The sequence below is a fragment of the Sphaerodactylus townsendi genome, linkage group LG01 (genome assembly GCF_021028975.2).
Source record: "Sphaerodactylus townsendi isolate TG3544 linkage group LG01, MPM_Stown_v2.3, whole genome shotgun sequence".
Classification (NCBI taxonomy): Eukaryota; Metazoa; Chordata; class Lepidosauria; order Squamata; family Sphaerodactylidae; genus Sphaerodactylus; species Sphaerodactylus townsendi.
Genome location: NC_059425.1, coordinates 18,237,700 through 18,255,513, shown reverse-complemented (window position 1 = coordinate 18,255,513; position 17,814 = coordinate 18,237,700). Strand labels below are relative to the sequence as shown.

The following is a 17,814-nucleotide window of genomic DNA, read 5'->3' as shown; positions in this document are numbered from 1 at the left end:
GGGGGGCACTAGGGCAGTGCCCACTTTGGACATCCCTACACTACACCACGCTTGCTCTGATGCTGTGGCTCCCTTGATCGAATCAGTCCATTTTATATTGGGCCTTCTGCTTTTCCTAGCGTTCCTGTCTTTTCCAGTGAGTGACATTCGTCTTCTCATCCTGTGACCAAAGCAAGATAGCCTCAGTTTAATCATTTTAGTTTCTCTTCTTTTTGCCAGTCCACCATATCTGTAAAACTCTCCTCGAACACCACATTTCAAATAAGTCAGCTTTCATCCTGTCGCCTAGCTTCATTGTCCAATGTTCAATGCTGAGAGCAGAGGCGGAGTGAGCAGAAACTGCGCACAGGGCACGCATACGCCCTGCGCTCCTGCCATGGCGCTGCCCACCCACCCTTGCCCCGGAATGCCCCGGAATGCCCCAGAACACCCACACACAAACCTCCGTGGCCCGGCCATGCCTCCACTGCGGCTCCGCCCAGGGCATTGCGCCCCCACCCCATGGGCGCTATGCCACTGGCTGAGAGCCAGCATGGTGTAGTGGTTAAGAGCAGGTGGATTCTAATCTGGAGAACCGGGTTTGATTCCCCACTCCTTCACTTGGTTGGCGGAGGCTTATCTGGTGAATCAGATGTTTTTCCGCACTTCTACATTCCTGCTGGGCGACCTTGGGCTAGCCCCAGATCTCTCAGAACTCTCTCAGCCCCACCTACCTCACAAGGTGTCTATTGTGGGGAAAGGAAGGGAAAGGAGCTTGTAAGCCACCTTGAGTCTCCTTACAGGAGGGAAAGGTGGGGCATAAATCCAAAATCCTCCTCCTCCTCTTCTTCTTCTCACCCATACATAGTAATAGGAAGAAATCAACATACTTTTGCATATTCATAAAGAACAATGACCCTGAAAGAAGAACGGTACACTTCGTCTTCTTGGGATGCATGTGCATCTCAGCACAAACACTGTGTTCCCTCCTGTGTGTGAGATAACAGGGAATATAAAGGCTGATTTCTCAAGGGTGGTCATAGCAAGAGAGATGCTGCTGGATTATCCCTAACTGGCTCTCTAGCTTTGTTAAATTGTTAAATGGCTGCTGCCAGATGCTGATGGACAAAGGCTTTTAAAGAAATCTTTCCCCCAGTATGTTTCCCGCAATGGGGCAAACAATTTGAGGGCAGTCTGAGGCTGGGGAAATGGCAGAGGGCAACACCCCCCCCCCCCACCCAGAGGTGGGATCCAGCAGGTTCGCACCAGTTCCCGAGAGTGGGTTACTAATTATTTGTGTGTGCCAAGAGGGGGTTACTAATTGGGTCTGCTTTTCCGTTAGAAAGTCCATGAGGTCCAAAAATCATAACGCCCTGTTGTTTCCTATGTGGCTGGTTAGCGAAGGTAGAAAACAGGATAAATTCTCCCTGTTGGGCTGTTGTAAAAACATGTTTTAGAAATATGGTAAAGTTCCTTGTTTAAGGAAAGTATCCTTCTTTTGATTTCTAGAAACAAAATTAAGTATTTGAAAGTATTAAGTACTTGACAGGCAGTCAATTAGAGCAGAAGTAGTTGTTTCTGTTGGCAGTAGACGATAGGACTTGCTATGATGAGTTTAAATTATGGGCAGAAAGATACCAGCTGGAAATTAGGAACTTTTTTTTTACAGTAAGAGTTTTTTACAGTAACAGAGAAATTATTAATGCCCCGCCCCCGGAATGCCCGACCACGCCCCCATCGTGCCCCGACCAACCCCATTGGCGCTACGCCACTGTTTGAATCCCACCACCATGGGAACCTGTTACTAAAATTTTTGGATCCCACCACTGCCCCCACCCCCCCAAAAATCTCCCTTCTTCCCACAACCATTTAACAGTTTGAAAAGATGCTGAAAATTTGGTCATGACCAGCAATTTGGGCTGCAGATGAGAACTTAGATTACTGCTACTTCTGCCTTAAAAAAATATTTCCACATAGAAAATTGTATAGTAGTCTGAAGGGATTTTTTTCAGCGCTGGAAAAAAGGGCAGGATATCAAATCTAATAAATAGCAAAAAAATTTTGTCTGTGCGCACCTCTAACTTGCAATCTGGCGAGCACAGGCTCAAACCACATGTTTCCCATCTCCCCGAAATTGCACACAGGGTCGTAAATCTTTATATGGAAACAAGTGATGGAAATACCTATTTCCCAGTTAATCATGGGAGGGATTTCTAATTGACAAGCAAGGTTTTAATCCATTAATCCACCTGACTAAGCAGCGCAGCCCTCGACAGAAAGAATTGTGCTGCCGTCCTACGTACCAAGCAATTCCCTCTTTCCCTCCTCTGCTGCCAACAGATATTTATATTAAACTGCTAAGATTGCATTCCATGTTGCACTGAGACCAAATGGGAAAGTCTTTGCCTTGTAATTACATTGAAGAGTTATAATGTTATAACGCTGAGCCCAAGAGCTCCCTTGTTTTTACAACCTTCTGAGCGTGTAACATCCATTATGAGGTTGAAACAGAATCAGATTTAATATCGGAAAGCTGTTAGTCCTGAAATATGGATCGAGGGTAGTCGGCAGTGTTGTGCCTGTAATCATACAATCTAGTTTTAATATTTTTTTCCTCACACATTCCTGGGTTTATTGTTTGAGAGGGGTGGGTGGTTTCAAGTAACTAGAACTGTGCTAGGCCCTGACCCAGCGCTTCCATCTTTATTAATGGCACAGTTTTTCTGCCCTTTAACAGCAAACAGGTACATATGTTTTTGTGTGTTTTCTGGGCTGTGTGGCCACAGTCTGGTAGATCTTGTTCCTAAAGTTTCACCTGCAGGCGAAACATCAGGAACAAGATCTACCAGACTACAGCCACACAGCCTGGAAAACCCACAACAACCAGTTGAATCTGGTCGTGAATGCCTTCAGCAATACATAGATACATAGGTGTTTAGCAGGAGAAGCTTTGCTTGATGTTGAGATAAAATGGGGGGGGGGGTGCCTGTTAAGTTCACTAAATATATACAACAAGATTGTAGTTAAACTCAGCTGACGTGCCTCATAAGATTGACAATTAAAGTTGTTTTTATTCAGTTTATCAGTTAACGTCAGTGTATTCTTAGTAACGAGATTATAAATGCAGATCCATTTCATATTTAATTTCGATACAGATTATATTAGATTCAGATCATATAAGGTTCCGTGTTCTTTATAATTACTCTTTTCAATTGTGAAAATTGATACGACTGTTATGTGTATCTATTCTTAATTCTCTTCTTGTTGCTGTATTTTTTTCAGTTGATAAAAATAAACATTATTTATTTTAAAAGAGAGAGATAAATGGAGGGAGGTTACCTGTTTAGTATTTGTGTATCAGTCTGTTGACTGAAAGCACAGGAGCAGAGGTTGTTAACAAAAGGTATTAACCCTAGAAAATCTGCACTTCTATCTGTGCATTACTGAGCACCTTCTTGTGGGGAGTGGGAAGGGTGCATATGGCCATCCCACAAGGGTGATCTCAACTATCCAAATCATTGCCAATTTTTAAACTGCTCCTTGCTCCTATGCCTTTAGGTAAAGTTTCCCTTTCAGTTGTGTCCGACCTGGGAGTACCACTGCAGACAGTGATTTCATAGGCAAGCCTTTTTTGTGGAGTAGTTTGCCATTGGTTTCCCCGGCTATTCTTTACCCCCTAGCTATGAGCTAGGTACTCATTTACCGACCAAGAAATGGATGGATGACTGAGTTGACCATGAGCCAGCTGCCAGGATATCTGACCCACAGGGGGCTGGAACTCCTGACCGTGTGAGCGGCAGTGCAAGCACTTAACCACTACGCCACGCGGCTCCTCCCTATGCCTTTAACAGCAGCCTATTCTGCAGAACTGAGCTGGTGGTCATGGCTTTATTTCCATGCCCTGAAAGGCTTCACCCACCAAAACCTCTGTTAAAGGCTGGGCTGAACTCCCCAATAACTGGCAACATTTACAGTGGTGGGATCCAAAAATTTTAGTAACAGGTTCCCATGGTGGTGGGATTCAAACAGTGGCGTAGCACCAATGGGGCTGGGCGGGGCACGATGGGGGCATGGCCGGGCATTCCAGGGGCGGGGCATTAATAATTTCTCTGTTACTGTAAAAAATTCTTACTGTAGTTCCTAATTTCCAGTTGGTATCTTTCTGTCCATAATTTAAACTCATTATACTCTGTCCATAATTTAAACTCATTAAACTCTGTCCATAATTTAAACTCATTATAGCAAGTCCTATTGTCTACTGCCAACAGAAACAACTACTTCTCCTCTAATTGACTGCCTGCCAAACACTTAATACTTTCAAATACTTAATTTTGTTTCTAGAAATCAAAAGAAGGATACTTTCCTTAAACAAGGAACTTTACCATATTACTAAAACATGTTTTTAAAACAGCCCAAGAGGGAGAATTATCCCGTTTTCTACCTTTGCTAACCAGCCACATAGGAAACAACAGGACTTTATGGTTTTTGGACCTCATGGACTTTCTAACGGAAAAGCAGACCCAATTAGCAACCCCCTCTCGGCACACACGAATAATTAGTAACCCACTCTCGGGAACTGGTGAGAACCTGCTGGATCCCACCTCTGGGCAACAACCTGATCTGGTTACCAACTCAGGACTGGAAAATTCCTCAAGATTCGGTAATGGCTTCTGAGAGGGGAGGGGCCTCAGAAAGACCTAACGTCACCCTTCCTCATAGCAGCTTTTTTCTCCAGGGCAGCTGATCCCTGGAGCTGGCAATGCTCTCCCAGGCAAACCTTTATTAAAAGGACACCTGCAGGCCAGGTAGATATAGCATAAATCATATAAATCAACTAACCACTTTTGTCCCTGTGCAATAAAAATTATTCAGCAGCACAAAAGCAGACCTGGTTGGCATTTTGAGATCAGTTGGCAACCATGCCCCATGTAGGGCTACCAACTCTGAGCTAAGCATAACCTGAAGATTTGGGGAGCAGAGACCGGAGCGGGAGAGGGGAGGAACCGCAGCAGTCTATAATGCCAATGAAACTTCTTTCCAAAACAGCCATTATTTATCTCCGGGGAGATCTGTGGAACTTGGGACCACTTCTCATTCCGGGAGATCTCCAGGCACCCCCCGAAGATTGCCAACTGTACTAATGTTAAAGGTTCAGGAACAATACAGACCTATCTACTTATGTCACTCTATCCCTGATATCGATGGATCGATAGATTTCTCTCTGCGTGTGTCCTTGCAAAATATCTTTCTCATATATTATTATTATTTATTATTTATTCAATTTGGTGTACCACCCCATCCCCGGAGGGCTCTGGGTGGTGTACAACATCAACATAAAATACAACAACAAGAGGGGCGAGTAAATAACAACCAATAAATAATACCTAACATTAAGAACTCAGCCCCATAAACTCTAAAATATTAATTTAATTTAAAACTGCAATTGTTACATGAAATTGGCGTCCCGCGAAACCCTTACTTAAAAATCCTCCTAACGAGGGAAGAGGGAAAAGGGGGCACACGGTGGGTCCCAAAGATGTTAAGGGACCCTCACAGGAGAACAGAGGGGGGCACAATTCAGCTACTGGTCTCTCCAAAGGCCCAGTGGAACAACTCAGTCTTACAGGACCTGCGGAAATCGCCGAGATCCGGCAGGGCCCGGAGTCAGCTGGAGGGAGAGTGTTCCACCAGGCCCGGGCCAGAGTCCTAAAGGTCCTGGCCCGAGTGAAGGCCAGTCTCATCATCATCTATTTGAGGTGTGTGTGTGTGTGTATCCTTGCAAAATGTCTTTCCCATTGCAGATCGCTTGCATTACGGCCGGGAGCCAGTTGTATACTAGGCACCTGACCTCGATAAAGCAAGCGACCTGCAACGGGCAAGGCATCTAGCAACGTGAAATGCACTTCGCAAGGCGGCCGGGTGCAGCCGAGGCAATCAGCGCGAGCCGCTCCAGCCCAAGCAGACGACTTCCTTCCGGGAGGCGGCAGCAGGAGGTAAGCAGGCCGGCTGGTGGCTGCTGTGCACGAGCGGTTCCCCGAGACGCAGCCTTTTGCAGCCCCCCCGCAGCGCGGGGATCCCGGGCCGGCTGTCCTAAGTTGGCAGCGCTTCCCTTGCAGCCCGGGCCGGCTCGACCAGGCTGGGAGGCGGGCTTTGCAGGCCGTCTGCAGCACGTTTAGGCACACGCAGCGACGTGGCCCGTCAACAAAGGGGGCGATGAAGCCTCCTCCTCCACCAGCCGGCTGCGCGGTCCCTTGAGCGGGGCGCCTGCTGGGCATGGGCGACGGCAGGCCATTAATTCATATTGCTGGTTTGACTGCGGGAGGGAGGGGGGCCGGCGGTCAAACAAACGCCCCCGCCGCCCCCTTCGCCTTTCTCCTTTCTCCTACCAAGGACAGCGGCATGTAGGGCTTTTACTACCTAGAAATAACTCTAACCTGCATTAACATTTTATCAGTAGCTCAGTGGAGCTTCCATGTTCAGAGGCAGTGCACCTTGGAGTGTGGTTGCTTTCATGTTCTGCTTTGGCCATGTTGACTGGCCTTAGTTGGAAACAGGCTGCTAGGTTAGGCAGAGCCTGGTGTCTGATCGTATCGTATATTATCGCATCGTGAAAGGTTCAGGGTGGTGCACAGCCAGAATAACAATAGCAGTCATAACATAAACATCAGTTAGGCACAGTCGATCCACAATATCAAATAAGTATAACATGATGAATAGCAAGAGATCAGAAAAAAACATAAATAACGTAATTAGTAATAATCATAAGATTACACATTATAAAAATATCATAAGCATACTATCACTAAATGGAAACATCAATAAACATAGCACGTTAGCATATAATGTAACAATGTAAACAAGGTAACAATAATCATAACAGTGCACACAGCAAAGAATATCAATAGACCACACATACCAGCATAATAATACCATCATTTAACAAAGACATCGATCCTAACCCAACAAATAATCCAAGTGGACATAGATGGCGACTTCCTCCTCTACAATGAAGACTACAGCATATAGCGACCTAGTGTTAGTACAGCTAAGCAGTTCGTAGCAATGATAGGGTAATGACCAAGCCTAGCACTAACCTAAAATACAGCAGCCACTAACTAAGCCAAATTACAAAACTCATTACCCCTAATACTGACTCTATAACACTAACTCTATAAACTACAGGAAATATTACAACAGCCAGTCTCTTCTCCCATGGCTGTCAGGTGGGAATTCCTTTCCTTGCAGCTGTCCAGTGTGACTGCTGATTTTCCTTCCGCTCCTGGCAGGGCTCATGCACCTTTTGAATGCTTTTTGTCTTTCAGACAGAAATTCAACAGGTGTTTATCTTCCCAGCTTGGTTATGCAATGGCAAGAAAAAAACAATAGTTTTTGAGTTTGTTGTTGAGTTTTTACCTTGGAGGAAGGAGTACAGTTGCCACTGGCTTGATCAAGTTGTGTCTTTAAACAGCAGCCTGAATAGGTAGAAATTCAGCTGGTAAAGCTTTGGCTGTCATTGATTTCTCCTTCAGGAGAGCTTTGCCTGCTTAATCGTTCAGTCATTCTCTTTTCGAGGTGGAAGAGCTACACCAATTAAAAAGGTTGCAACCTTATGCCTGTGCTTTTAATTCCTACTAAATTTCTGAAACGCAGGTGGGGAACCAGGAGAAACAAACAAACAAAAAACCCAAGGCTAGCAACCCAGTCTTTTTCTTTGTTTATCAGAACCAGTGGCAGAGCTCTCGCGGGGACAACCGGGGACAAATGACCCGGGCGCCCACCATGGGAGTCACGTGGGGGGCCCCCCCGCAAAATCAACCAATTGCACCCCACCCCCTCTTCTGCCCGATCATGCTCCGTCGTCATCCTCCCTTCCCCTCTACCTTATGATGATGCCAAGCGAGACCACTGGTGGCCCATCTAGTTCAGAATTGCCTGTTCTGGCTGGCCGTTGCTCTCCTGGGTCCCAGAAAAGGATCTTCTTTGACACGTGCTCCTTGAGATCTTTTAACAGGAGGCGCAGAGGAAGGGAGTCTCCAGCATACAAAGAGGACGCTCTATTGCTAAGCCGAAACCCTGGCCTGTTGGAAAATTGGCCTTGAATTCCCGTGGCACAATAAATGGGCAAGGGCTGTTATTTTTCTTTCAGACATCACAAGAACGGCGCCGTCAGATGGACAGGCAGCTAGAAGATGGATCCAGAGATCTCCCTCATGTTCCAAAGTGCATCCCCTTTGGGGATCCCCGAGTGCCATGTCGGAGCTGAACTTTCCCCTCTATACGACCGACACCCGCTACCTGGCGACCGGGTCCAGATCGAGACCACCTGGGCAGCACGGCGCCAGCAGGAACCGTGGCTCTTTGACGGGGCCAAATTCCGCCTCCACTCTATCAAGCAGGAGGGGGGCATTTTGGTGTTCCGTCTTGGCCTCACCAGCTACAAGGACTTTGTGGGCACCAACCTGGCCGGCAGAGTCGAGCAGCTGCGTCGGCAAGGCCATGAGGATTTCGGCAACAGCCAAGCCTACCTTGCCGACCCCCTGGGCGTGGGCGCCATGTTGCACACGGCGGACGATCGGTTTGTCTTTTTGCGGCGCAGCCTGTGTGTGGGAGAAGCACCTGGGAAAGTTGACGTTCCCGGGGGGCATCCTGAACCATTGGTTGGTATGCAGGAAGGGGCAGGGGGAGAGTGAGGCAAAACCCACCATTGTTTGAATCAGCGCAAGGAAATCAATTTCAGATATTGAGAAACACACACACACACACACACACCCGGGTCTCCTTCACACGAACAGACACGATGCTGCCTTTTGCTGAGTCAGGCTTTTGGTCCATCAAAGTCAGTATTGTCTACATAGGCTGGCAGCCGCTTTCCAGGGTCATAGGCAGAGGTCTGTCGCATTACCACACATCAGCGTGATATAGTGGCTAAGAGCAGGTGCACTCTAATCTGGAGGACTGGGTTTGATTCCCCGCGCTGCCACTTGAGCTGTGGAGGCTTATCTGGTGAACCAGATTAGCTTGTGCACTCCCACACACGCCAGCTGGGTGACCTTGGGCTAGTCACAGTTCTTTAGAGCTCTCTCAGCCCCACCCACCTCACAGAGTGTTTGTTTTGAAAGGGGAAGGGCAAGGAGATTGTCAGCCCCTTTGAGTCTCCTCACAGGAGAGAAAGGTGGGGTATAAATCCAAACTCTTCTTCTTCTTCAACTGTGTGGGCCTTTCAACTGGAGATGCCTGGGATTGAACCTGGGGTTTTCCGCTTGCCAAGCTGCCAGTGAGGCCCTAACCAAAAATGAACACACGATGCTGCCTTCTGCTGAGTCAGAGCTCTCCACCATCTCAGGCAGAGAGCTTTTGCATCATCTGATGCTGGGTTCTTAGGTGGAGAGGGCAGAGATTGAACCCTGGGGCCTTCCGAATGCCAAGCTGATGCTCTTCCCCTGTGCGGAAGAGACAGGTGCCACCCCTCCTTACCAGCTCACCTGGAGAGACAGGTGCCACCCCTCCTTACCAGCTCACCTGGAGAGACAGGTGCCACCCCACCTTACCAGCTCACCTGGAGAGACAGGTGCCACCCCTCCTTACCAGCTCACCTGGAGCACCCAAGTGAGAGTTCTCCTGCATTTGCCCCTTTGAACCCTGTGAGCTGGGGGTCAGGCCTGGCCATCTCTGACAGCTGCCCTTCATGGCACCCCTAAATGGGGGAGGGGGGGGTCCACGTTTGGGTTGAAAAAATGGAATTGAAACCTCCCCATCCAGGTGCTCACTATTTTCAGGTTGTGACAGGGGATACCACCTCACAAGGACCCATCCGCCATCAGGACCTCCCTGGAGAGCTAGTGGTGAAAGAGCTGTTTTCCTCCGTGTTACGGGAGATTCAGGACGAGGTGAGGGGTCCCGTCGGGAGGACAGGGCTGGTCAATTTCTGGGCTTCCCTCCCTGCCTGCTCTCTGACCCAGCTTTTCCTTCCTAGGTTAACCTCCCTCCATCCAGCTTGAGCTGTCCAGTGTTGCTCGGGATAGCTCGGAATGAGACGAGCGGGGGCGGAGCCAGTGCCGAATTCTATGTCAGGTGATGTGGCTAATTCAACATGGGGTGCTGCTGCGTGGTTAAGAGCGGTGGTCTCTAATCTGGAGAAGCAGGTTTGTTTCCCTGCTCCTCCACATGAAGCCTGCTGGGTGACCTTGGGCCAGTCACAATTCTCTTTGAACTCTCCCAGCCCCACCTACCTCACAAGGTGCCTGTTCGGGGGGCGGCGGGGGGGGGCAATTGTAAGCTGTTTTGAGACTCCATATGGTGGAGAAAAGCGGGGTATAAATCCAAACTCCCCTTCTGAGAGCCAGGCCACTTTTTCTAAGCCTCAGAACCCCCGCCTCTAATGGAGGTGTGTGTGTGTGTCATTGTCCTGGCTGCAGGGCTTAATCAATAAGGTTGATTGATTTTTGAAAGTGCCCATGATTAACTGAGCAGCAGAGGGGGGTGGTCGTGTTTTTTAAAAGAAAAATTGTTAACTTAAGCCATGCCTCTTCTGGGAAACTGGGTACTGTGAAAGGCACCAGGATTATTAGGAATGCCAGCCTTCAGGTGAGTCGATGACCATGAAAATGGGGGTTGGTACCCTAGACTGTCTGGGTTAAACCAGTCTAATAAGCCCTGTGAATCAACACAAGTCTTCCTGATTTAACAACAATATAACTCAGAGTCTTAGTACAGTTTTATGAATATTCCAAAGATCTATCATTTCCATAGATTCTCCCAACAAGTGTAATTTACAACAATTCCTCAGCCTATGAACTTCTCAGTGACTTTTTACATATGAGTTTGCTAACTATAAGGGGATTTTATCCAGATTAAAAAAGGTAAAGTTTCCCCTTCAGTCGTGTTCAACCCTGTCGAGTCCTGTGACTGGTGGAAATCCCTTGCAAGTGTGATCAATTGTAGTCATAGGGTTGGCCAGAGATGGGCTGGAGATCTCCCAGAATTACGACTGATCTCCAGAGATCAGTTCCTCTGGAGAAAATGGTGGCTTTGGAGGATGGATTCTGGCATTATACCCTACTGAGGTTCCTCCCTCCCCAAACTCTGCTGTCTTGAGGCTCCATCCTAAAATCTCTAGGAATTTCCAAACTCAGAGTTGGCAAGCATATCCAGTCAGACATGGCATGCAAGGGAAGAGGGAGGGAGGGAGGGAAGGGAGGGATGGCATGCAAGGGATGGGAGGAAGGGGGTCCAGCATCTGGACATGGCCCACCCACCCTAGCAGAGGGAAGGGAGGGAGTGAGGGGTGGCATGCAAAGGAGGAGGGGGAGGGGACCCAACATCTGGACATGGCCCCACCCAGCCTAGCGGAGGGAGAGGGAAGGGAGGGAGGGGGAGGGATGGCATGCAAGGGAGGGGTAGGGGGCCCAGCATCTGGACATGGCCCCACCCACCCTAGCGGAGGGAGAGGGAGGGGTGGCATGTAAGGGAAGGGGAGGGAGGGGTGGCATGCAAGGGAGGGGGCCTGGCATCTGGACATGGCCCTCCCACCCTAGTGGAGGGAGGGGGAGGGGAGGGAGGGGTGGCATGCAAGGGAGGGGAGGGAGAAAGGGGAGGGAGGGGTGGCATGCAAGGGGGAGGGAGGAGAGGAAACCTGGCATCTGGACATGGCCCACCCACCCTAGTGGGGGGAGGGAGGGAGGGAGGAGTGGCATGCAAGGAAGGGGAGGGAGGGGGAAGGGGAATCAGTCAGGCCATGCCAGCACTGTCCACTAAGTAACTCTCCATGGTCTGCCTTCCCATAATCTTTGGCTCCTGAATTGGCTGAAGTGGTTGATCCTGGCTGGTACCTATTCAACCCCCTATGAGATTTCTTCCTGCAGATACCAATGGCTACAAAAACAGGTATTTGCTGTCGGCCCCAGATTTCCTTCGCGGCCAGTAACGGAGTCTTTATTTCTGCTTTTTAGGTGTAGTCTGACTTCTGAGGAAGTGCAGTGTAATTATGCCGTCGGGGGCCCTGAAGCCCAAGAATCTACTAGCATCATATTTGTCACCAGAGAAGTAAGTGGCAGTCAGGAGGCAAAGCAGATTTGGGCAATCTGGGCATATTTAGGCCTTCACTCGAGACTAGGTTGCTCATACAGAAGAGCTAGGCCTGGTGGGATTGAAGGCTTTATAGGCCTAAGTGAAACTTTATTGGCTTGCTTGCGTCACATGACAAAGGCTGTACAAGAAGCTGCAGTGTGATGTTCTGGCTAGCACTATTGGTGGTTTAGAAAAAGTGTACGCTAGTGGCTTTGTATCAAATTATCAGGGGAACACAGTGGCCATTTACGCACTTGTGGTCTCCTTCACACTGAGTATACACATACATTCCCTTTGGGTTGGATTATTGGTTGTGCACACAGTTTCCCCCATTGGCAGTCACCACACTTCCAAATTAGAGAATATCTGCAATTTCCGAAAACTCTGAAAGTGCGACTTTTCCTCTCCTTTCTCAGGGAAAGCACAGGGAAACAGCAGGCATTTAGCTTCCCTCGGATTTTCTCCCTCCTCCCTGCCTTCCCCCGCCCATACAACAACAGTTTCTCCCATTCTTCCAGCCACCACTTCAGAAGAATTGTACCTCTCTATTCTGCATTGGTTAGACCTCACCTGGAATATTGTGTACAGTTCTGGGCACCACAATTCAAGAAGGATATTGACAGTGGCACCTGGTGGGCCACTGCAAGTAGCAGAGTGCTGGACTAGATGGACTCTGGTCTGATCCAGCAGGCTCTTTCTTATGTTCTTACGACAAGCTGGACTGGGTTGAGAGGAGGGTGACCAAAATGGTCAAAGGTCTAGAATCCAAGCCCTACAAGGAGAGACTTAGGGAGCTGGGGATGTTTAGTTTGGTGAAGAACGGGTTAAGTGGTGACATGATAGCCATGTTTAGATATTTGAAGGGATGTCATGTTGGTGAGGGAGCAAGCTTGTTTTCTGCTGCTCCAGAGACTAGGGCCAGGAGTCATGGGTTCAAGGTGAAGGAAAAGAGATTCCACCTAAACATCAGGAAAAGCTTCCCGACAATAAGGGCTGTTTGACAGTGGGATGCACTACCTCGGAGAGTGGTGGAGTCTCCTTCTTTGGAGGTTTTTAGACAGAGGCTAGATGGCCCTCTGTCAGGAGTTCTTTGATTGTGTGTTCCTGCATTGCATGGGGTTGGACTTGATGGCCCTTGGGGTCTCTTCCAACTCTATGATTCTAGAATTGAAAGGCCTGTTTGTTTCATTTTCACACTGAAATTGATCTAAAACTTACATGGGCTAGCTAGTGAATTAACCCTACAGCTGCTCCCCACCCCCACCCCCACTCATGGCAAGCAGCCTTTCTCAATAGAGGTTGTGCAGAGAGAACAAGGAAGCAGGGGACGGGCAAAACGGCAGATCAGATCAGCTAGGGATACTTTGCCGCAGTGTAAACAAAAAACTGCAGGAAAAACCCACTGCGAAACAGACGGCTGCAGGGTAAGTAGTGCATGCATAAAGGGCTAGCGAATAACTGCCTGATCTATTTGTGTTTACTTGTAAGCAAGTCTCTGAATTCATTGGGACTTCCCACTTTAAGCAGGAATAAAAACTGCTGCAAGATTTGGTTGCTGGAGTCCAGAATTCGAGAACTTTTTCAGCCCTTTAAAAACGGTGGCATAAATTCTCCTCACTCGGAGAGTCAACATATCTTTTCACCATGGAATTAGTTCATGGATGAGATCGGGCGTTCAGATTTTGGACCTCTGCTAAATGCGATTAATGATTTTTGGCCGAAGGTATGTCTGCTAATGGAACATCCACTCCACTTGAAATAACTTCCATGCATTGCAGGGTTCTGTTTCAAAGGCAAGTGTGCATTTTTGTAAGGACATCCTGCTATATTAAATGGGATATTTATGTGTAAATGTGGACACGATAAGCCCATAAACTATTGCCACAGAGAAGGCATGAACTACCTTACGATCTGGAATTGGATCATTGGTTCATCAAGCTCAGTATTGTCTACTTAGACTCCAGCGTCTCTCTCGGGCCTTTCGAAGAGATCTTTCACACGTCCTACTCAAGTTGTTTTAACTGGAAATGCCTGACATTGAATCTGGAACTTTCAGCAAGCAAGAAATGCTGTACCCTTGACCCATAGGCTGTCCCTGGTGAAGCCCTCACTCCCTCCCCCTGCACTATTTAGTGAGCCTACAGGGAGTAGCCACTACGAGTCAACTCTTGATTTCATTCAGAGTGTGTTAGAGTCTACTGGACCACATTAGTGCATTGAAGTACACTGGACGTTTCTGTAAGGAGAGCAACTGGAGCACCTTCCTTATGAGGAGAGGCTGCAGCGTTTGGGACTCTTTAGTTTGGAGAGGAGACGGCTGAGGGGGGATATGATTGAAGTCTATAAAATTATGCATGGGGTAGAAAATGTTGACAGAGAGAAATTTTTCTCTTTCTCACAATACTAGAACCAGGGGGCATACATTGAAAATGCTGGGGGGAAGAATTAGGACTAATAAAAGGAAACACTTCTTCACACAACGTATGATTGGTGTTTGGAATATGCTGCCACAGGAGGTGGTGATGGCCACTAACCTGGGTAGCTTTAAAAGGGGCTTGGACAGATTTATGGAGGAGAAGTCGATCTTTGGCTACCGATCTTGATCCTCCCTGATCTCAGATTGCAAATGCCTTAACAGACCAGGTGCTTGGGAGCAGCAGCAGTAGCAGAAGGCCATTGCTTTCACATCCTGCATGTGAGCTCCCAATGGCACCTGGTGGGCCACTTCAAGTAGCAGAGAGCTGGACTAGATGGACTCTGGTCTGATCCAGCTGGCTTGTTCTTATGTTCTTATGTTCTAATACAGGGGTAGGGAACCTGCGGCTCTCCAGATGTTCAGGAACTACAATTCCCATCAGTCTCTGTCACCAATTGGCCATGCTGACAGAGACTGATGGGAATTGTAGTTCCTGAACATCTGGAGAGCCGCAGGTTCCCTACCCCTGTTCTAATAGTTCCATGTGGCCCAATACATGTAAAAGCAAAAGGGACAATACCATGATAGACTTTTAAAGGAGCGGAGCTGGGTATTGATGAAATCTGAAGAAAGAGAGGCAGCCGTTAACACCCTGACATCATCCCTTTGGTGGCTCCCTTTCTGTGGCTCCTGACAAGGGGAAATCCCTGCTGATAAGGCCTCGGGGGCATTAAGTCTCCCTCATTTATGTGACTTCCTCTCTTTGCACAGAACGTCCTGACTATGGAGCAGAGTGGGGATCTGTGGAAAGAACTGTGCCCTTCGGGCAAAGGGGCCATAAAACTCTACACAGGAATGATGGGACAGCACCCGTGATGTGACAGCCAATGAGAAATGGTGAGAGGAAGTCAGCAACTCAGGGATTCTTCAGGACTTTTTAACATTTTGGGGAGAATAAAATTGCCGGCATGAAGTCCTTTTCGTTGCTTCCATAGCAAGTGGGTTTTTTACGAGGACGGGTTGTTAACCCAATACACTAACCTCCTCCTTTCACATCTGGGGCCTGGGACAGGCAATGACGGAATAATTCCAAGACCGAAACTGCTGGAGAGCACTTGTTGCACGATTTGCTACTTAGCATGGGAGGATCTCACTAAAATTGCCAGTTGTTTGTTGGCACAGCTGGAATATTACTCCAGGAATACAAATAAGTGGGCTTTCCCTCCCACTGCTGTGAAACTGAACAGGCTAATTTCTTCTTTGTGCCTTGACTAATCTGTTGTTACTATGCCTATTTGTTACCCACTTCTCAAAATAAAGACTTGACTATACATGTAGCTTGACTGAACTTTCTGAGTATGTGCTGGTCTTGAGCTTTTGTGAGAGCCAGCATGGTGTAGTGGTTAAGAGCAGGCGCACTCTAATCTGGAGAACTGGGTTTGATTCCATGCTCTGCCACTTGAGCTGTGGAGGCTTATCTGATGAACCAGATTAGCTTGTGCACTCCAACACATTCCAGCTGGGTGACCTTAGGCTAGTCACAGTTCTCCGGAGCTCACTCAGCCCCACCCACCTCACAGGGTGTTTGTTGGGGAAGGGAAAGAAGATTGTAAGCCCCTTTGAGTCTCCTTACAGGAGAGAAAGGGGGGATATAAATCCAAACTCTTCTTCTTTTTGTGTCTCCCATTCCTGCTGATCAGCTGTACCAACTACTTTCCCTGTGAGATCTATGCTTTTGAATATATACCCTGTTTCCCCGAATATAAGACATCCCCGGAAAATAAGACGTAGTAGAGGTTTTGCTGAAGTGTGAAATATAAGGCATCCCCCAAAAAGTAAGGCGGTAGCAAAGTTTTTTTTGTTTTAGGCTTATGCCTGTGCAACAGAATACAGAAATATAAGACATCCCCTGAAAATAAGAAATTAGCGCATCTTTGGGAGCAAAAATTAATATAAGACACTGTCTTATATTCGGGGAAACACGGTATTGAAATGGCGAGAGGCCCATATTTTGCACTACACTGTAGACTGGCAAAAGGACAAATCAGTGGGTTCCAGATCAAATCAAGCCTGAACTTTCCTAAGAACCTAAAATGACCAAACTGAGGCTACCATACTTTGGTTCACATTATGAGAAGATGATATTCACTGGAAAAGACAATAATGCTAGGGAAAGTTGAAGGTAGCAGGAAAAGTGGAAGACTCAAGATGCAATGGATTGACTCGGTCAAGGAAGCCACGGCCCTCAGTTTGCAAGACCTGAGCGAAGTTGTTAATGATGGGACATTTTGGAGGTCATTAATTCATAGGGTCACCATGAATCAAACATTACTTGATGGCACTTAATACACACGCATACTCCTATTAGTTATGGGGTGGGCACAGAAACTTTGCAAACCTATCCTTAACCATTGTTAGTCTTAGCCCCTTTAGAAGTTTCCATAATTACACTTTTAAATAGATCTTCACAATCATAAGAACTAGAAATCTATTTTATGTTTTTGATTAAAGCTTAGAGTCTCAGGAAGCCGAGTTCTGCATCCCGTGCTTTTTCTGTGCTTGTGTGCAACCATAGTGTATGGACAGGCTTGTCCAAGTCTTGCACTGGCTTACTACCAGAAAAGTCTCATATTAGGGTGTTGTGAGTTTTCCGGGTTGTATGACCGTGTTCCGGTAGCATTTTCTCCACGGCCGTACAACTCAGAAAACTCACAACATCCTAGTGATTCTGGCCGTGAAAGCCTTCGACAATACAAAATCTCACATTTTCCCCCTTTTTTCAAATCACATGTCTGCTTTAGCAAAGGAGAAGACGGGCCTGTCCTCCAAGAAATAAATGGATTGAGCACCAATGTCTTCCCCATGTTTGCACCCATATAGCTCTGGATGTTAGCCAGAGTATCTGGCAACAGTAGAAGATTTCTCAGAGTTGGGCGAACAAGGGGTGGGCAGAGGTGGCGTGAGAGAGGGGCGCATTACAAGGCAAAGAGCTGATCCCTCTCCCTGAGCCTTCATTATCTGGATTATTGGCAGCTCGGAGGCGGTTAATGAGCCGGGATCTGGGTCCCCGCAATCCAAGGAGCCTGTCACCCAGCTCTTGAGCAGATTAGTGTCTGAGCCGTGACCCGAGGGGCTCAACTCCGGCATTTGCTCAACCACGTCAGGTTTACAAGCAAACGTTTCTCCCCCCCCCCCTCTTTCCCTTTATGCAAGTGACGTGGCTTCAGTCCATCTGGCGTGGTCAACTGTCCAGACAAAGGACCGACCTGACCCACTTCGGCGCACGAAGCGGTGCTGTGGTCTGCAGAAAGAGGGCAAACAAAGTTGCGTGGCTAGGGGCATTGGCAACTGGA

At 47.8% G+C, this 17,814-nt stretch overlaps 1 protein-coding gene across 1 annotated transcript; it reads left to right on the top strand.

Annotated features, from left to right (window-relative positions):
• The first annotated feature begins 5,859 nt into the window (after positions 1-5,859).
• NUDT22 (nudix hydrolase 22) lies at positions 5,860-15,791 on the top strand. The gene is made up of 6 exons (XM_048507178.1): positions 5,860-5,972; positions 8,126-8,636; positions 9,756-9,866; positions 9,953-10,050; positions 11,928-12,021; positions 15,233-15,791. The coding sequence occupies exons 2-6, from the start codon at positions 8,169-8,171 to the stop codon at positions 15,335-15,337; spliced, it is 876 nt and encodes a 291-aa protein (XP_048363135.1). The 5' UTR covers positions 5,860-5,972; positions 8,126-8,168; the 3' UTR covers positions 15,338-15,791.
• Positions 15,792-17,814: the final 2,023 nt, after the last annotated feature.

Bases quoted from the DNA above. Each gene is read 5' to 3' on its own strand.
- NUDT22 (XM_048507178.1), top strand. From the start codon at position 8,169: ATGGATCCAGAGATCTCCCTCATGTTCCAAAGTGCATCCCCTTTGGGG. The intron at 8,637-9,755 runs GTTGGTATGCAG...CACTATTTTCAG, and splicing joins GGGGGCATCCTGAACCATTG to GTTGTGACAGGGGATACCAC. The intron at 9,867-9,952 runs GTGAGGGGTCCC...TTTCCTTCCTAG, and splicing joins TACGGGAGATTCAGGACGAG to GTTAACCTCCCTCCATCCAG.